Here is a 21,004-nt window from a genome sequence, read left to right as displayed (position 1 = left end):
AAGCTGCTTCGAAAAAAAGATAAATGTTTTAGAATTCACATTAAAAAAAAAGATTCGTAAAAGGATATGCTTTACGAAAAATATACTTCGTGCGAGACGCTTACCGCGTTTCTCAATTCTCGAGCGAAAAGACACTGGCGATGAAATCCGCATCATCCTGCTTAGTTTCGCAACGTTTTCCCTTTAATTTAAATAGCAATGAGCGCGGAAGAAAGAGCGCGAATTCCTCCCCAGCACGCCCCGACACTACCTCGCATTTCGTCGAAGCGACGACGTCGACGTCGGTCACTGCACCCTCGTTGCGCCGAACACGTGCGGTGGACACTTGAAATGTCTTCCTGCTGAATTATAACGCGGCGAAAGAAGTCGCACGCGTGAATCTTTCCCCAGACCCGCGTGTCGCGCTGGCTAAGTATAGCGAGAGAGCCGGCGCGACGCGGCGGGCGCGGATGCAGCCCGTGAAAAGCATTCGCATTAATCTCGGCGCCACCTTTGCCGGCCGGACGAGCGAAATATTTCACGACGGCGACGGCTGCGTCGTCGCTAATGAAACGCCCCAGGTGGTGGGCGACTCCGGCCCGTCCCGACCCGACATGAGACTCGCGAATTAAAGATCCCGGGTGTCCTCGCGGACACCCGCGCTCTCTTTCTCTCCTTCTCTCTTTCCTTCGAGCTCGCATCCCCCCGGAACGGTCATGTGAAATTGATCAACACCGCTCTACCATGTACAAAGAATTTATTTTGCTCAACATTGACAGTATTCACAAAACTCGCAGCTCGCACACAATGACATCGAGATATGGTGTGCGTGGCATCGGCGACGGCGTAACGATGCCACCCTCGGCCTCGAGAGATTCCGCGCCTCCCGATTCCCCTTTATTGCCTTATTGATTTGATCGATCGACTTGGCCGGATTGATTAGCCCGATTACGCTCTCGAGCAACATTTCGAAGCGGCGCCGGTGCGTGAGCCCGACCTGGGACAATTATTATGTGTGACAAGCGTTTCTCATTCTCTCCCCCTCTTTCTCTCATTCACTGTCCGGCTGTCCGGCTTTCTTTCAACCGGTGTCGGACGTGCAGGACGACGTGTCGGCGTTACTCTGATCGTTGTTGCTCTCCGTCGACGAGCTGTCGTTACTCTTTATTCGCCGTTTGCGCAGCTTCGCGAACTGAAACTCCTCGACCGGCACTGTACACCAACAATGGAAGTCATGTTATTAGTCCTCTGGCCAATCATCGCCGTTCGCGATTTCTTATTTTTCTTTTTACTTTGTGTAATTTTTGTTCCGTTTCGCAGAAAGGATAGGATAGCTTTGATCGGGGGGTGAATCAAGCCGCAGGAAAACGAGAACGAAAAACGAACAAAGAACACTTATATATATTTTTCTCTTTCTCTCTCTCTCTCTTTCTCTCTCGGCCGACCGAAACGTTTTACATTGTGAATTGCATTATCTTACAGTGGAAAGTGCGCATACAACGGATTTATTTGAGCACCTTGAGCCCGACTTTGGTTCGCAGGATGCAAAATTGTTGTGTTCCGTGCGTAGACGTTCTAAGACACTAACATTAGAAATTAACATTATAGACCCCAAGCTCTGTTAATCGATACGGCAACGTACATATCCCTCTATTCAACTCTATTGCACAAATCCTCGCATCTTCTCGCGCGAAACGACTTAATTTAATTTCTATTAGCCCAGCCACGTCCCTAAGCTTTCATAGGCAAATTCTGTCAAAGCGTCAGAGATTGCGAGACCAGCTCTCTCGAGTGTTTCGATCAATACTGTAAATCGTTGTAGACATACCTATCGGAGTAGCGTGAAATAGACGACTCTGTGTGTGTGCGACGAGGTAGACAGTGAACGATCTTTATTTACAATAATGCACTATGTAACACATGAACAAGCTTCCTTGCTATGCGCTGGGAGAAGCAATAAATCGGCTCGTACATCGAAAGCATGTTGTTATGCGATATGTACATACTTACGCGGCAAGTCGATGAAAATTACGTAGTAAGGAGAGAATATTCAAAGAACAGTAAACTTCCGTACTCTCAACGGTCTCCAACGTCCTTGTTATCTCTGATATCTACACAGCGTGTCGGACATCTAACACGGCACGCGTTACTTTATTTATCCGTAATAGAAAAATTATTTGCACAATTCATCGACGCTCTTGATCAAACTACCCTGCCGTAAACTAAGCTAGTATGGAAATTTACTTTGTACCATCTCTGTATTGCAAACTTGCTTGTCAGTAATGCGACGATTCAGTTTTACACATGCGAGTAATAACGAAAATATATGCGTAAATAAGTCGGAAAGTGTCGATTCGCCTTATTGCGACTGATACTCCTTTACAGCGGATTTGTACTAGTATCTCTCCCCCAAACGAGAGGAAGTGCACGGGATGTCAGGTAAAAGCGCAATCTTAAGAAGCGAGACACATCACTTCTCGGTTTTAACATCGATTTCTAGTAGAAATACTCTCTTTAAAATAGTCTTTTATGCATTCACGTATATAGCTAATGTAGTTACATATACATCTCACAACAATAAAATCATCTGAGTGTTTAAAAACAATTGGTTCAGACTAAACAGGTCTCTCTCTCTCTCTCTCTCTCTCTCTCTTTCTCTCTGCTCTCTTACAACAAAGCACAAACGTACTCCCTCCGCGGTTCACTCCTCCGCCAATATACATATTAGAAATATAACGTGTGTTACCTGAATTAATCGGCCGTTCGTTCCTTAGGGTAATTTTTAAGTGTTTTACATTTGAAACGTACGCCGAAGGTCCGATTTATTCCTTAGCGATATGACTATTTTTAGTGGAGGTTTCATTACCATCTGAATCGGGATCTTGATCGGCAGCGCCGTGAGCCGGGCCGGACGGCAGCGGCACGACCTCCGGCTCGAGGGGTTTCACCGGGCAATCGACATCCTCTACGATAACTTCCTCCGCCAAGCTGCTCCTTACCGCCTCTGCGCATTCGTTACGGTCAGAAAATATAAACTGACGGATCATATTTCTACTTTCCACATCGATTCGTCCATATAATTAATTACCATTGAACGCCTGTGGATATTGCTGGTTCAGTTTGTTCTTTATCAGGCGGATCTTCTTGAAAATATAATCCAGGTCCCTCTTCATCTCGACCAGAAGAGCGGTGTGCTTCTTGAACTCCGTACCGGCCGTCTTGAGCCTGTTCACCGACAGCTGATTGCAGTTCGTCAGCATCTCGTTGGTTTTTTCAAACCTTTGCAACCTGCGGGAGCGTACGACAGAGAAGAATTATAAATCAAGCAAAATGATAGCGCGGGTATGCCGGCAGATTGGTAACAGATTTGATCGGACATCCAGTAAACTGACATCGACTGCGTTCAACTTATGTCCTATCAGCAGAGTCTGCTAACATAATCAGACAGTAGGATTGGTTCTGCTCAATTTCTGCCGCAATCTGCTGTCTGATTACGTTAGCAGACTCTGTTATACTTATTGTACTTCTGTTGGCATTCTGCCGACAAAATTTGTAGCAGAATAGCAGATACTTGGCGAGATTTGCTTTCAACAGACTTGGGTATCATCCGGGCTACATTAATGTATCTCGAGAAAGTCGGCGACTCACATCTGCTTTTGAGCGCGTATCATGGACTCGACGTCCTGCTGGTCGACGATGCCGGCCAGGCCCTGCACGAACACCTCCGGCGCCGTGTAGTTTCTGAAACACTCGAAGCTCCCGGTGTCCGACTCCGGCGTGCTCTGCGCCGCCGCCATGCTTTCGCCTCACCTCGGGGTTGATCACCAGGTTGCAAGTCCACTCTCATCGTCGTGCGATCCCATCGCACTCGGCCCGCAATGCAACCCGCTCGCTCGGCACGGAAACGCTCGCAACGCGAAACACGACGCGTTTATACCGGGTGACTTCGAACGCTACGTGCCACGAGAGTCCGGACTGCGACCGCCCGATCGTGTCACGTTTATCATCACGTTCGGGGACGAAGAGGAGAGAGAAAAAAAGAGAGACGTCAGGTCTCGGATCGATATATCGCGATCGCGCTAACCCGAGTCCGTCCCCTCGAAGTCCATCCTCCTCGTTTTCTCGGCAGTTCCGAGAACAAGTGCTAGAGGCGACGTGCGAAGTTATCGATCACCGCGGGGCGCTCGGAAACCACCTGGGGAGTCCCGCGATATCTCGAGGCCGCGGCTCGCGATTTAAAAATCCGCCGTGTGAGAGACACGCGACACGCGACGGGACGTACGGACGCAGTCGGACGCACACGGCGAGCGACGGCCGACGGGCAGTGAGCAGTGACGCGAGACGAGGACGAGAATCGAGAATCCGCGCGACGGCGCCGCCGCCCGACGCAACAGCTGTTCTGCCGCTCGATGTTTTCGAGCCGGGCAGTAGGGACGCGTGCAGCATTCAAATTTCCGCCGTGCTGTTGTGACGGTGTGTGACCGTCAATCGAGTCGGAGTCGCGAAGAAAGAGAGAGATAGAGAGAGGGAGAGGGGCCCCGCTCCGTAAAGACGATACTTCTCGTCCGATTCACGCCAGGAACGCGAGGACCCCCGGTGCCCCAGGATGGCGCAGAACGTGAACCCGTTCAGCTCGATGCAGAACACGCCGACTAAGGCCGCCGAGGAGAAGCAGAGCCTGCCGAAGGACAATCACGCAGTCAGCAAACGGTACGCGGGATCGAGCCCCGTTAGCGTCAATCGCGAGTCTTTCTTCCGATCGACCCGTTCGAATCAACCCTCGTTCGCGATCCTCCGAATTTATCCAGAAATTCGTGACGCAATCGATATCGCTTTGCTCGTCATAATCACATAACCTAGCGGATTGTTGCGAACTCACCTCGTTCCCTTGGGAGTATTCCACAAGATTCGATTCTGCGATTTTCTCCGTCTTTTTCTCGCCGCTACTCCTAATTTGTCGCGTGAGACACCGTAGAAATGCTTGAATTTGCCCATCGTATGTCCAGGTTGCAAAAGGAACTCATGGTGCTGATGATGAACACCGAGCAAGGAGTATCCGCCTTTCCAGAGGGAGAAAATTTGTTTAAATGGATCGGGACTATCACAGGACCAAGAGATACGGTAGGACTGCCTGGCAAACTGTTTTAAACTGTATTAATAAGTGAAACAGGACCGTTATATGATGTACAATCAATTAGAGAGGAAAATGCCATTTATGATCCGAATTGGATATTGGGTGCGTTCAGCCGATACTCCGCTAGCCTAGCAATCGTGAGCAGTCGCTCGTTTTCGCTCGTTTCCTCCCCTTTGACCCAATGGATTAAAAGGAGAGGAAACGAGCGACTGCTCACGATTGCTAGGCTAGCGGAGTATCGGCTGAACGCAGCCATTGTGTGAATTTGGTATACTTTTTCCAAACTCAATAAATTGCACGCAGATTATTATTAGGCTACCAACACTACAAGATTCAATCTGGACCATAGATGGCGTTTTTTCTCTCTAATTGATTGTATTTTAGACTACTTTACTTTAAGTGTGTCGTTAATGCCTCTGACATGACAGAAACAGAAAGGTTTGAAAATGAAAATTTCATGTGTCGCAGGTATACGCCGGTCTCACCTACAAACTGACCTTAGAATTTCCACATAGCTATCCGTATAGCGCTCCTATAGTACGCTTCGCCACACCCTGCTTTCACCCAAATGTAGATACCGGTGGTAACATCTGCCTAGATATATTGAAAGATAAGTGGAGCGCGTTGTACGACGTCCGTACCATTTTACTCTCCATACAGTCCCTTCTTGGTGGTGAGTAATGAATGAAATGATTGTATGATAAATCGATGTTTGGTGTAAGATACTAATTTGTGGGTTGTACTTTGTTGTGTAGAACCTAACAACGAAAGCCCACTTAATCTTGAAGCGGCGGAGCTGTGGAGCAATCAGACGAAATACAAAAAGTATCTGATGGAAGAATATCACAGAGCACTCGATCGAACGCAGAGCAGTCGCAATCAACAGGATTCATGATAAGCCATGACCATAATCCATTTTGAATCATTTAATATTATTATTCTTATCAGCGGTAGGATTATAATTAAGTGTACGATTGATCAGAACTTCCTGCACTTTTCTCGAGGGTTCATTAAGCATCATTGAAATTAAATTGGGGTTTTTTTTTCTTTTTCGAAACAATGACACTGACGAAATTCTTCTTCACGAATTATGAATTATACATGTATATGCCGCATTGCATTTAACTCGCAAGATTTTTGTAGGAACTTTTGTAAGAACATTTATAAATTTATGTAATCACCGACATTAAAACAATTGCACTACATTTATTTATTTACCATATAAAAACCTTTGGTTTTTCGATTACTGCCATCGTCTGTATATTAGATCTACATTTGATATTTGTTTGCATTTTTACCATTACTGTATAGTTCTAAAATAAATATTTTAATGATCATACAACCATTAAAAATTTATTTCCAATTCTCCTCAAAACATGATTTAATATTAATATCGTGTATATATGTATTATTTTTTTTCCAATTTTATTATCCTCTAGCAAAATATCAACTTCAATTTTCTAGAATTTAGATTTTCAAGATTCAATCCTGAACTAAAAATTCTAGGAAGTCTTGGAATAGCGTTTCTCGAATTTTAAATATAGCGAGGCCTCTTCACTTATATTCTGCTAATTATATACTTTGTCGATTTTCAGTTTTTAAATTTAAATTTTTGAGTCCAAACTTAAAATTCCAAGAAGTGCGATTTTTAGAATTTTAGTTTAATCAGTATAAAAATGTGGAGGTGTTGCTTACTTACGAAACAAGTATTTCGTATCATTAATAAAGGTTTTATTATATTTTTAGAAATACAAAATATACATTATTATATATGTATATACATATATAAAATATTCCTCATCCTATTACTTTTTCTTTATTTCATCTACATTATATACATATAAGATAATAATTTAAATAAAAATTAAATTTTAACTTGATTGCATTATTTTTACAAGTAATACATGGTGCCATATCGAATTAAACGAACCTATAAAAGCGAGGGAGTTTTTTTTAAATACTAGACATCACAAACGCGCGTTTCGCGCGCGCTATTTATTTCCTTGATACACACAAAATATACGATGACAGCTGCTCACGAAGTAAGCGAGAGAACCAATCGGCATCGCGGAAAAACGGCAATAATAAACTGATTCGAGATATGCGAGTATCGATTTTTTTAGATCTTTTTTTTTATTTTTTTTATTTTTTAGATAGAATTTGTTTAGATAGGAAAAGGAGGATGGAGAGGGATGGATTCTCAGCGGCAATAAACAAAAACAACATTCGTATTATCATCCTCGTGTTATCGCAACACTTTATCAGAGTGCACATATTTGAAGTACATTTGTCTGCGATGCTGATATATAACACGATACCGCGATGCGCGCTGTCCGCGGTACGCTACAACCCATTCATAGGCTTCACTTGATCACAAACGTATATGTCCAACAGTGCAAGATGTACGCTCAATTCGCGAGTGTGTTATGTAAAATCGTAAAATTCGGTAGCGGATCCGTGATGCGCATTCGGCAGCTATCAACCACAGCGAGTAAAGCCCGTGAGATGGAGGTATGTGGAGAGACGCGAGCGTATAAAACGGAAGCGTGAGAGAAATTGTTAAGTTACTTGATGTTTAATCGATCTGCCATTTCGTGCTGGACCATTCCTCGACCTATCCCTGTTAAACGGAGTATAAATTCTCGTCAACAGGAACGAAAGGTCAAAGTGGGCGACACGGAAATCAATTACGCTAGGGTCGGGACAGGTGATCATCCGGTGCTGTTGTTACCTGGCGCCTTGGGTAAGACGAATTGTGCAATAATTGTTTATGCATTGAAGCTCTAGGATAGTTATAGATAACATTCACTTTATCGGCATTTACCGCCATCTACCGGGCTGTAAATACGGATATAGTGTTTGTGAATTGTTCGATGAAAAGCAAGATAGCGTTACTTCCATTTACTGTGATGATTTAAAAAAAAAAAAATCAAATTTTCACTATTTTCAGAGTAATTTTCTGCCGCCAGATAATTTGAATTCTCATTTCTGCTGTTCTTTTTATTACAAGTTTAATTGCTTTCTTGGCTGCTTGGCTTGTCGCTTTCTATTATATTTATAAAGGTGCGATTTCATTGACGCTATAGAAACCAGCGGCAGCGTCAAGAAAATGTAGTGGAGGAAGAAGTTCAGACCGTCTCAACTTTTTAGCGTACCGCAAAATTCAAAGGAACTTCTTCCCCCACTACATTTTCTTGACGCTGCCGCTGGTTTCTAGCGTCAATAAAATTACAATTTTATGCGAAGCTGCAATCCTGCATATTTTTAACATGAATTTTTAACATAAATGCTATTTGTGTTTGGAGAAAAAATGACGGATGAAAAAAAGACTGATGATTCTACTCTGTTTCCGGCATCTGCTGCTAGATTATTGGCAGACTTCGCCGGCAGAATACATATTTATCGCAGACGCAATAATTTTCCGCTCGAACTTGCTGGCGAAACTGTTTAACATTTTGTTCACCAAGACGGTGATGTATGACGGGAGATTTATAGTGCAGCAAAATGGATGTTTCAGGAACGATATGGACCGATTTTAGGCCACAGATGGAGAATCTGAACGCGGAGAAGCTGACCGTAGTCGCGTGGGATCCGCCCGGTTACGGAAAGTCGCGACCGCCCGACAGGACCTTCCCGGACGATTTCTTTCAGCGCGACGCCGCGTGGGCCCACAACCTGATGCAGACCCTCGGCTATTCGAAATTTTCTCTCATCGGCTGGAGCGACGGTGGCATCACGTCGCTTCTGCTTGCCGCGACGTATCCCGACAGCATCCGCAAGATGGTTGTCTTCGGCGCGAATGCGTACATACATCCAGACGAGATGAAGATATATGAAAGTACGACTTCATTCGCGCGACATCGTATTAGAGTCAGAGAAAGAATCTTTTCTATAGCGTTTAACAACGCAACTTGTCGAAATCGCGTTATTTACAAAAGGTACCGAGATCTAAGAGAATTGCGGAATCTCTTTTGTTGAAATTTAGTATACTGTTAAATATTGAAGGATGAAACTTAAACCGATACCTTGAGTTAAATAATTTTGTTATTTTTAACTATGTCGAATCGTGTATGTTGAAATTTATTATTTTAACGCAAAACAGTATTATTTTAATTTTATTGGTTTAGTTAAATTAAAATTGTTTTAGTTATATTAACGATCGACATATTGAATAGGAGCAGTAGCGACCTATAGATCTGGTTAAAAATGATTCAAATTGAGTATAATTTGACACCACGAATTTAACAGTGCGTATAAAGTCACTAAAAAGTGTAGTTTTAATTTTTTTCGAAACAATTCAACTTTACAAGTACGACGTGATGTTTCGCCATCGCGTTACCGAGAGCGCGTTAAATATTTCACTTCTTTCTCTCGCGCTTCATGAGATATTATTGTCCAGGCGTTAGGGACATCAACAAATGGTCGGAAAAAATGAGGACACCCATGATACAAGTCTACGGTGAGGATTATTTCAAAAAGACGTGGTCGAATTGGATAGACGGTGTGCTGAGATTGTACGAGAAGCAAAACGGCGACCTGTGCAAACAGGTTTTATCGAAGATAAGATGTCCGACTTTAATTATTCACGGAGCCAGAGACGCGATGGTCCTGCCGGAACATCCGCAATATCTGAAGCAAAATATCGCCGACTCGAAGTTCGTACCTATCTTTATAGACTTGAAAAAAAGCAACGTAATTTACAATGTCTTTTTACTAATTTCCATTGTATTTCTTTACAGACTGCATATCTTCGAGAAGGGCGCACATAATCTTCACTTAAGATATCCTGAAGAGTTCAATAGTTTGGTTACAGATTTCCTGGTCGATCAAGCGAAATTGTGATAATTTATTGTGATACGCACATAAAGGTATACATAATATATCTCGTACATGACGGTGAATGTGTGGTGGCATTTGTTATATATATTATATTGCGTATTATTTTACATAGTTTCCTAATAAAATTGTATTAAAACATTCTTTGCTTGTCATCCCCCTTTTACATTCACGCAAAGTCATCTTTTATCTTCAGATTCGATGATTTAATGAGTTAAACATGCTTTGTAAATTATATTTGGTCGAATTTGGGAATGAAATTTAAAGCGGTCATTATGAATCAGGTGATTTGTACGTACTCCCGAGAATCAAGTAATATCTACTATCGATCGATTAAAAGTAGTCCAAGTATACCTGAAGACCTAAATTTACGATTACTACATAATATCTGAAATATTCAAAAAACAAATTCGCGAATAATGCTAAATGATCCACTTATTGTGCAACATCGCAGGCAAAGCCCTTACACACATGCATAAAATCGTACATCAACTGCGTGATATCAAAATCATTTGATACGTGCGTGACATTTAATCTTGAATTGTACGCTCTCGAAGCACAAAGTGCACTGCTGTTTAGAATGATGCATCTACATTTAATTTTAGCTGGATATGTTGATGACATCAACAACTGGATGACATCAACTTTTTCTTGATAATTATACATTGCTTTTACTACTGGAATAATCAATCAACAATTTAATTTCAATTAACATATTATGATATAATCACTTAATATCTTGTTATCTTTTTATGTTAGTTTGTACCTATATATTATTAATTATATATTACATATAATTATTTTTTAATACATACAATTTTATCTGTTATTATCATATCGGAGTTACTTAATCATGTGTTTTCAATCATTTCTTTCCTAGTTTGTCTCATATCAAAAATCAAATCGTAATCGATCTATGGATCTCTTGCCAGTGCTTGCAGCGTGCTACATTCGAGATATGTACCGAGACATCCTTCGCACATAGTTAGAAAGCGGTCTTGTGCCACTTATTATACAAGTGCCTTTATATCCAAAGAGGGCCAGAGAGTACACGGCGCTTTTTCGTCGTTCGACTTGCCCGACGATCGAACGCGGCCGTATATTGAACGGGGATTGACCAAACAGCAACATGCGACCCCAAATAGCGCTTTGTAAGAGTCTCGTGTAACCCAGTATCGAAACTAGAGATAACACTTACCATTACATTAAATATTACATTAAATAGAAGGCATGGGTCGTGAGCGTTTAATACCGACCCATTTCGATCAGAAGATAATATAGTTCAAAGTTCAATTTCTCTCGCTTCCGACTATCTCGGAAGTTGATTAAAAATAAAGCTGAAAGTATGTTGTGTATTAAAACGTTATTTGTCGCACAATGGAAACTGAGAGCAAATGAAATAAATACACAATTTGTAAAATCTATTTTAAATACGCGAAGCAATATCGAAATAGAGAAAAGTCTACAATTCTTAAAATTTACTTTAAAATATAAAATCTAGAATGTACTTTTCTTGTTTATATAAGTTAAATATATGTCGTTCTTCTTTTATATAATTCCTTTAATTGTATCTTATTAGGAATTGCGAATTTTTGTATAGTTAAATTTTTGGAGATGGATATCCTCGTAAATGCAAGTCATTTATATATGTCACGAGTGGTTGCATAATATAAAAAATAAATTATATCCACGTGAGTGCATTATTCCAATTACGTACACGAAAAAGAACGATTCTGCACTTTTTATTTCCACATTTAAATTTTTATTGAGATATTCCGAAGTCATGTTCCCGGGGCGTCTCCCGGAGAAACTGCGCGTCTCAATTCTTTGCATTGCAGCCACGTGAACATCCCTCGCTTATAAATTCTACCGGAATAACGTAGAATCGCGTAGAAAAATGCATATATTCATACCTACGCATCAAGTGCATTTATGTGCATCACTGTTTATATCATATATGTTGTAATCGGCAAAATCTATATTCTCCTCCAATATTTGCATTTTTCGATAACAACGATTTATTTAAAACAAACAAATGGTTTATTTTTAGAGAAACGTTCCTTCTTTCTGTGAAGGATACGCTGTAGTATCTCACTTATGAAAGAACGTATTTACTTTATGAAAAATATACTTGTCGCTATCAAGATGTTTCTTGATTATTATTTTATCTCCAAGTGCAAGTATCATCGAGATAATCTCATTGAGATCATTATTTCCCAAATCTAACTAATCAATCTAGCAAAATAAAAAAATTAAATTAACAATAACCTCTTACCTCATATTTCCCTCATAGATCGATATCTAATCGATGAAATAATAGACTTGTACTTTTGACAGATCGCAATCTGCAATGCGCAAAACGCGCGAATTATGCGGTATTCTTCAAAAACAGCGAGGTCACGTTATCAGGGTGATAAAAATTCCACAGGAATAGTATATACATATATAAATCGCATACACGCTCGCCGACGCAACAGGAGGAGCACGTAGGTGCGGACGATCGAAAGAAAGCAATAAAAAGGCGCGGAATGTAAACTGCATGCGGGTGTAGCCAAATATGGGCAAGTGTGGTTTCTCGCTCTTCGATCAAGTAAACCTCCGGCCCTCTTTTTCCCTCGCAGACACCTTCGTATCCTTTCTTTTCGCCTCTCGCGAGGCGAAAAAGCGAGGGAGGAGAAACGCGCGCGCGTGAAAGAAGGATCCGCCGGGATTCGCGGGTGTGCCTCTCACGAAAATCCCCCGGTCCTTAATCTCAAGAACCATAACGATAAAACAAACCGAGCTGTCTTGTTTCTCACGAGTATACCGTACGTAAAGTTGCTAAGCCCCCGGACGTACAACGATAAATTAATCAGTTTTATCCTGCGGATTTCGGGTTACCTCCGAGTAGCGGTAACTCGAATTCGCACGTGGGCGTGCACTTGAGTAACCAATGCCAATTTTGGTCTGTTCCTTAATTTTGAATAAATTATGTCGGTAGATAAATATAGCTTGTAATAAACAGCTCATGATAAATAAGATAATTCTGTATTTTACCCCGCCGTTCGAAGTTATTATTTGTGACTTAATCTAATTAATTGCAAGTTAATTCTTTAGCGCGCGACAATATCGGATGTCTCGAGATTATTCTGAATTTGGGTTGCTCCGCGCACGGATGCATTCTATATCGACGTGGCAGCATGACAAAAGCGACTAACGAGATCTCCTTGTACGGCCCAGACGTCTCGTTTTAGGCGAGTGCTCTCAGCGTGTAACTCCAGACTCTCGATCCTTTCTTCGTTAAGTGGGGTGCCTTTATTGCCTTTAAATGGCATCGAAATGGGTACTGACGCGGCACGTTATGTAATGTAAGCGATCGAATAACGATCGTTGTAACATATATAGCTATACTATCGATTACATTAAGTCATCCACGAACGATCAATATAATTAAAAGGTAAAGCGGGAAATAATTGAGTATCTAACTTAATCATAGTGTTATACGATAAAATAATGGACTCTGTTATAAATCGAAGGTATATTTACGTCATCGCTTATTTGTGTGTCGATCACATATATATAATTCAATTTACAGTACAAAATGGATTTATTTTTAGACAGATCCCTAAATGCAAAATGTCTCTCTTTTTTTGCTATTTTTTACTAAAAATCTAGATAAACAAGAATCCGTGAACACTCTATCTTCCATCTCCAGACGATAGATGTAATCCTGCCTCCGAGTCGGATATCGAGCGACTTATCGACTTCGTCCTCCTTCGTCGCGACCTATAAGTACATGTCGGCGACCTCCGCAATGGAAAACGAAGCCATTTACGGCGAGCATGGGGACATTGTCGTTTGTTTTCGAACCTGCTTATCGTTCGATCCCACGAGAAAGTGGCCGTATGTCAAAATCTTGGCCTGGATATGAACGAGATGGGACGAAGTCTCCAGAAGCAGCAGCGGCGAGTCGCGCGATTTCGCCGTGGACACTGTGGTTTTCATGACCGTCTCATGTGAGCAAACATTCCATTATACTTGCTATTAAATTTTCATTATATTTATTTCTTCCTATATCGTACGAAAAAAAATCGTCTGATAACACAAAATCTTCTGTACAGATTTTCATGTATTCGCAAATTTGTATATACAGCATAATATGAATAAATAATTATATATCCTGCTTTATGAGATTGTAATAAATTGCTTATAATTAAACTTTTGCCGTAAAATACTATTAATTATTATTTATAAGTAATCAACTTTGTATAAAATAAGTATCTATACAATAACCCACAGAGAATTAGAAAAAAATTAGATATCTAAAATTATATAAGTTAGAATTAAAGGGACTAGCTGTCTTACTACAAATAAATTATATCAATCGATAAATATGTGTTTGTTTTAATGTAACCAAGACCTTTTAAAGGCCTAATGTTTTAGTACATAATGACATATCTTCTAACTTAACTCTCGACTGCTTGATTACGTCAGTAATGAGACGAATGAACGGGGACATACGCCTGCGGAAGCATTTAGGCGCATCAGTTGTCGTTCACCTTCTTAGGATCAATAAAATGCCAGGCGGGGCAAGGTCTGGTCTGTTCAGGTCTCTCTCTTCTCATCAGTCGCCAATCGCATTAATTTATTACATATACTTTTATTAAAACAAAGAAAACCCGCGAACATCAACATTTATTTCATATTTATATAATTTCCACAACTTTATAATAACGACTTACGATAATTTTCTCTCTTCAATTACCGCAATTATAGAATTTTCTCTAAAAATACTCTCGCTACTTCTCCGCAATTTATCTTTAGCTCAATATTTCCATTATTTTTGACGATTGTAATTGAGAAAATTAGCCACAAGACCAACGTTCTAAAGCTAATCGTAGCGAACCACAATTAACTGGTCGCTTCAGTAGGTTTATCATCCGCAGAAATGGAAACCGCACGCGACTCGCCCTGGCGCGCGCGTGTACATATATATAGACGATAAATCGATCGTTTTGACGGTGACTCAACTTCTGACTCAGGGGGTAACTTCGCGCAGTAACCCCCTTATCACAAACGCTTCATCGCGAGGTGCGCTTCGCGCGGCTCCTCTAGGCTCTTGCTCGCGGAAATTCCAGAGTCACGTTAGGGTAGGAACGCAACCACCGCCCCTATCAAGGTCGATAACCATGACTCATGTTCACCCTGCGCTGTGACATGCGTACATATACAGAATGTCGCGCGCGTTCATCTCTGTTACCAGGTGCGAATTCGGCATTCGGCGATACGTGATACATACCTATGTGCCGGCGCGCGATCGACTAAGCCCGAGGCCTGACATTAAAGGCTGAAGGTTAGCCGTAGGAGTACTGAGCTTGAGTCAGGACGATTAACAGTTTGAACCTTGAACATCTAGATTCGCACGATCGCGATCGGAGTTGATCGAGTTCGATTAAGATTTAAGAGCTTGTCTTTAACGACATATTTAACAATGCCTATCTAAATGAACATACGACTCGAATAGGCTTTCATTGATTAATGAACTCAATGGCATTCGCATCGAAAAGAATCGTTAGAATGACGTCATTTCGTCAGTTAATCATCCCTTCGAAGTTTCACGTCAAGTTATTCGATGCGTCTATACTAATTATGATAAACGCGATGTAATATCGGTAAAAAGTAATCAAGTTAAAACGTTCACACGTGTAAAAACTTGATTGCCATGATTGAAAACGTAAAAAAAAGCATTACAAGGTATATTTATGCAAATAACTGCAGTCACTCTGTATGCAGATTTTGTGATCTCAAATTAATATTTGACATGACATAAACAGCACGTTGCATAATCACTAACTTCAGCAAATCTGAATTAGATGGAATAGAAATCCTGTGCTCTTGAGCGTTAAACGTTGAAAAATATTATTGAGCTAGCCTTGTGATTTTTCTCTATCTTTTTTACAATTCTGTTTCTTTGGCTTATAGAGTTCTTGTCAGTTCTAAATTTATTGCAGAGAAGAGAATAAAGGCATTGAAAATGTTAGAATTATCGATCGCCAAGATTGTTATTAAGTAGACCTCGATTATATTTATCTTCATTTTAAAAATGATTTTTAAAATTTTGATTTGAGAATAAAAATCAGCTCTAAACGATGATGTCACATATACTCCTCATAACACAACGGCGCTCTTCATCGACGCACCGCGAGAGAGAATCGCTTCCGGCGCATGAAGCCGCGATGGAAGTGGCATTAAATATTCGCTTGATACAGATCGATCGTTAATTATCGCGACACCCAACCGCGTAATGACGCCAGCGTTACTTTTTCCTCCCGGCGGCGCGGGGCGCGCGCGCGGGAACGTGTTCGGATCTGGGTTTTAAAGGGGGACGTGATGTCACCCGCCGGCGTTTACGCTCGCGGACACTCGCTGCTTAAATAGCAAAGCCAACGAAGGACAATAGACATGGGGCATTAAGCCGAGCGTATCCACGTGGATTGTTCTTCGGTCGGATATTACGCAATCTCTCGCGGCAAGATTGACGAAAGGCTTTTGTCGACTTACGTCAAGCCCTCTGACGCATCGCAATCAATCTTTTCGCCTCGCCTGCGAATCGTGCGAACCATAAACGATAGATTTTTACAAAACATTAAAAATAATCTAAACCAACAGCTCAATCTCCCTGTTATTTGTAGCACACGCAACCTGCAATGCTGAGCGCACATCAGAACATTTCTCAGCTGTTTCTCGCCGCGTTCTGTGGAGACAAACAGCTGAGAAATGTTCTTTTCCGTAAAGAAACGTGTTATCCTCCATGTTCGCTGAAACCGTTAATCAACGATCGATTAGGGCATCGCACTTATACAACGGGAAGCATTTCCGCGGAAGCGTCGAGAGGATCGTCGACGCACTTGCATGTCGGATATGCGGTCGTGTTGCGTGGTGCGATCGGGAAAAAGACAGACATATACAGCGATCTTGGCGCACGGCCCCGAGAATCGTGCCGCGGCCACACATAATAATTACGATAAAAACCACCGGCTATGTCGTGATCAATGCCGACGAAACCGCGTTATCACGCGAAACCACGTCGCCGCACGCGTGCGCGGGCCGAACGCGCGATCGTGCGTGTGTGCGCGCGCGATTTTTCCTTTCCTTTGCTTTTTTATTCTCTCCTCTCCGAGATGACGACGGTGCCGCGAGGTTGATCCATACAAGGCAACGAGCAAGGCAGGACCGGCTACACCCCGTCGTCGTCGTCGTCCTCGTCGCCGCCGTCGCCGATCACACCTTCTCTCGCTCTCGATCGCGCGAGCACAACAACCGCAAGAACAACATGTATAATGTTAAACGTTGGTGTCGCGCGCTGGATGCAAGGGCGCTTGACCCGGCTGTGATGTAATTATTCCTGTTCCTCGGCGTAATAGGTTGACGGCACGAAGAAGCTCCATTTACATGCCACTGTCGCGTTACCGTTACAATAAGACTCGTGAGATGTCTTTTATTGACATTGTTAAGAGTATGAGACCTTTAATTTTGCCTGCGGGTGCGGGGTTCGTACGTAATTTGACGTTTCGCGCGAATGGGCACTATATGCAGATTTCATTTAGTGACATCATCTTTAAACTGAATATTATTCCCGAGATAATGAAAATAATATTGACGTTTCTTTCCGATGAAGTTACATTGTGTAGTTATATTTATAGCTTGAAATACCCGGCGTTACCCGGGTAACGTAACGCTTACTTATATAATAAATGGACTAAACTTAAATTATCTATTATTATAAAGTGTCATAGGGATGAAATTAGGGGGAAAGGGATTTCCATGTTTCTTGCCTTTTCGGCAGGGGTCTAGAAAGTAACCATACAAAAGATTCAGATCGGTCAAAGGGTTTAAGAATTAATAGGGAACATTACAGACAGACATTCTAGATCTAGTTTTTATATATAGATAATTATAGGTCATATTTTAATTGAATCATAGATTTGATATAATATTAGTGTCGCACATATAAATATAATGTATACTTAACTTTGTATTGAACTGTTAAAATATAATATACAAATTATAATTGTACAATAATAATATCTGTTTAATTATAATCTGATCATATATATAATCTATATTTTATATATGTATATATATATATATATATATATATATATATATATATATATATAATCTGTTATATATATAACAGATTATAATTAAATTACAATATGCATCATGGAAAACTATATTACGTTTTGCGGAGACAGTTTATGCGCGAGGTACTACTATATGAGCAGAATGACGATAAAAATTAATTATATTACACGAACGGAAGCGTCTGTGTGGGATGGGCAGCGATAGTTATATACACACACACAGAATACGCTGCTTGTTCATTAATTAAGCCTGCCAAGTTGCCGCGGGCGTGTACATATATCCGTGAGTCACTTATCGACTTTCTCCGACGGGGCTGGATAATCAGGATATGGATCTAAGGCGACTACTGGGTAAGGGTGGAGTGAGCAACACTAAGGTTAATCACTTACTACATTGTGCTACTTTACAGGTGTTCTATCCATCCTGAGGGGTTGAAGGCGGCATTCGATCTTATTTCCCAAATGGCTCTACCTGCATTAAAGCCACGCGATAGTTCGTCAATCTTGTTAACGTTCCGTCTTTTGTGCTGAACTTACGTGCGCCCAATAAATTTTCGCTATAAATAGTTACAAAAAAAATAATTTGAAAAATTCAAAATGTTTACACGTACTTCTCTTTTGCTTTTGCCCTTGTACCGTATACGTCTATTTTCTAGCCGCAGCGTGTATGTTCTAGCCAGGATGATTAGAAAGAACCGTATATACGGTTGACTCATCGTTTTTGATGAATGAACCATTACTGTCCATCTAAATGCACGTGAACCTTATGTGTAGGAGGTAATAAATTGGCGCGACCAAATTTTTTACGGCACCCAAGGTTGTCACGTAAATTCATACATATTAAATATAAAAAAATGTAATAAATTAAAACAAAAAAGCTGTACAAGCATATACATATATTTAAAAAAAACTCAAAATAATTCAAACTTACGTCTGATAGTCTGATAGTCGACGAATGTTTCATTTTCGATATCGTACTTTCATATTCGCGTATTTATCGGGTAATATATAGGTCACGGAGTTCGGAATTGTTCAGAGACAATGGGTCCGTTCTGGCGCTATTATTCGCGAACGGATATGTATACGTATTCGCGCTATTTACGGTGCATACGGATGTAAATGCTCGTCCCATGTAAAACCTCCTAACAGGATTCATACTTAACGCATTTTCGAGGAGGCGTTAGATATGGCGCGTCGACGCATCTCACGTGGAAGCGAGACGGAAGGCCGCCGTTAAGGCAACGTAATGTCACACAAACGCGTAATCGCGTGGACGAATACGGTACTGCTTCGCAAAGAACCAGCATCTCGCGAGGACTCTTCGAGAAACGCTTTTAACTGTAAACTTCTTGTGCCGTCGTCACGGCCAAAAAAGAAAATTGAGGTACGGATATAACGCTATTTTAAAGACGGAAATATCTTACAAATGTGATAAGAATTAATTATATATTAGTTAATTATAATATAATTATATAATCAATATAGAAATAATATATATATAATATATAATCACATAATTAAATTATATATTTCTTGCGTTCGTGGAACATCCAATCATTTCGAACAAAATCATTTCGAAAAATTAAAAATACTAGATGTTAATTAAAATTCTTCCTATATAATATAATTAATCTCAAGATTATTTTTTAATCATGTACATAATATCTTTCGGGAATTTTATAGAGATATTATGATATTAATGTCACAAATAGCCAAATCTGTCAGAAACAGATTTTCGCAAAGTCTATAAATTTTCGGCAGAATGCCAGCAGAAGTACGAGAAAATCCGTTAATATTAGGATATGCTGGCAGATTGCAGAAGCCGAGCAGAATCAGTCATTTTCTAATCATTTAATTAAGTGATATGTTCCATCTTTCATATATTCAAATTACAGATAAAATTCGAGCCTTAATGCGGACACGCCAATAAACGCCAGTCTGCCGCAATATTCTGCTCGAGCACATACCGCTAGCATTTTGCTCACTGGGTTAATCGAGCTACGGTTCGAATTAATCGAATTATAGCCTCTAACGAGCGTTGCTTGTCTCGCGGAAAGATTGGCGTTGCCGGCAATTAGACGTGCGGAGGCCTGCGGAGAACGTGAGCGTCACAATTCGCATCTGCAATCGCGCGGCTCGCCACCGCCAACGAGAGCCACGCCTGCGAATCGATAAGCTGCGGCGGGCGCTCGTATCTCGCGCCGAGATGCACGCCCGGAAATCGGCTGACGGAGCAACGGAAATATATATACGTGTACCGAGCATTTCTCTCGCGCGCCGGAACGAAATCATCTCGTGCCGACGCGACGATACGCCGCTCGCAATTGACGCAACCAATCGAATATACCGATATACCCTTCGTGTTTATGTCGAGAGGGCTCTCCGCCACAGTATCCATTAGGTCCCAATCAGGGCCGGTGCTCTTTCGCAGCATCTCGAGCGTCGCCGAGGGGCGCTGAGATTTTGAAATTAACGGTCCAGTAACGGATTATTAAGTTAATGTTACAGAGCTATGCGTATATAAATCACGTCGTCGTTGTAGTTTTGGGAATTTAAGCCGAGGTATCGTAGATTACGTAATCACATTTGATATCTAAAAATAAGTGGAATTGTTGCAAATTTTATATTTTGATGTTACAAATTGTTTAAATTAGGAATGAAATGGCGATTCTTTCGTATAATTTTTATTATGTTAATTATCGCGTCTATCTGTCGCTGTTAAATCGTTTTTCTATCAAAATCGATTTTTTAATTTATTATTAATTCAAAATTTTTTTCATTCAACTAACAGAATAAAACAATCGTTTAGATATATTATGCGAAAAGTCAATTTGATGGTATTTTTGTGAAAAATTGCATACAAGTAATTTGAGATTTCGCAGAGTGATCGAGTATTTAAAAATTCGCTGAAGATTGAAAAAGCCAACGC

At 40.9% G+C, this 21,004-nt stretch overlaps 4 protein-coding genes across 5 annotated transcripts in view; 2 read left to right on the top strand and 2 right to left on the bottom strand.

Annotated features, from left to right (window-relative positions):
* Nvy (CBFA2/RUNX1 partner transcriptional co-repressor nervy) overlaps positions 1-588 on the bottom strand; it is a 47,541-nt gene extending 46,953 nt beyond the window's left edge. The window contains exon 1 of the mRNA XM_071789620.1: positions 251-588. The gene's annotated coding sequence lies outside the window, so the exon portion shown is untranslated. The remainder of the gene's footprint in view (positions 1-250) is intronic.
* Positions 589-719: 131 nt separating this feature from the next.
* LOC139819870 (kxDL motif-containing protein CG10681) lies at positions 720-4,046 on the bottom strand. Its single transcript, XM_071789627.1, has 4 exons — positions 3,628-4,046; positions 3,068-3,267; positions 2,846-2,983; positions 720-1,191 (listed from the first exon to the last, which is right to left on the bottom strand). The coding sequence occupies exons 1-4, from the start codon at positions 3,774-3,776 to the stop codon at positions 1,061-1,063; spliced, it is 618 nt and encodes a 205-aa protein (XP_071645728.1). The 5' UTR covers positions 3,777-4,046; the 3' UTR covers positions 720-1,060.
* Positions 4,047-4,504: 458 nt separating this feature from the next.
* On the top strand, positions 4,505-6,455 carry Vih (ubiquitin conjugating enzyme vih). Its single transcript, XM_071789629.1, has 4 exons — positions 4,505-4,689; positions 4,986-5,100; positions 5,582-5,786; positions 5,869-6,455. Exons 1-4 carry the CDS (start codon positions 4,586-4,588, stop codon positions 6,006-6,008), a joined length of 564 nt encoding a protein of 187 aa, XP_071645730.1. The 5' UTR covers positions 4,505-4,585; the 3' UTR covers positions 6,009-6,455.
* Positions 6,456-7,006: 551 nt separating this feature from the next.
* Positions 7,007-10,092, top strand: LOC139819869 (valacyclovir hydrolase). Of its 2 annotated transcripts, none has more exons than XM_071789626.1 (5): positions 7,007-7,600; positions 7,766-7,856; positions 8,631-8,951; positions 9,513-9,768; positions 9,853-10,092. In XM_071789626.1, exons 1-5 carry the CDS (start codon positions 7,436-7,438, stop codon positions 9,953-9,955), a joined length of 936 nt encoding a protein of 311 aa, XP_071645727.1. In that variant the 5' UTR covers positions 7,007-7,435; the 3' UTR covers positions 9,956-10,092. The 2 variants fall into 2 exon arrangements, with proteins under 2 accessions (XP_071645727.1, XP_071645726.1); XM_071789625.1 differs by having other exon boundaries at positions 7,008-7,624.
* Positions 10,093-21,004: the final 10,912 nt, after the last annotated feature.

This window comes from Temnothorax longispinosus, chromosome 10, assembly GCF_030848805.1.
Source record: "Temnothorax longispinosus isolate EJ_2023e chromosome 10, Tlon_JGU_v1, whole genome shotgun sequence".
Classification (NCBI taxonomy): Eukaryota; Metazoa; Arthropoda; class Insecta; order Hymenoptera; family Formicidae; genus Temnothorax; species Temnothorax longispinosus.
The sequence above is the reverse complement of the archived record's forward strand: the minus strand, read 5'-3'. Positions and strand labels throughout refer to the sequence as shown.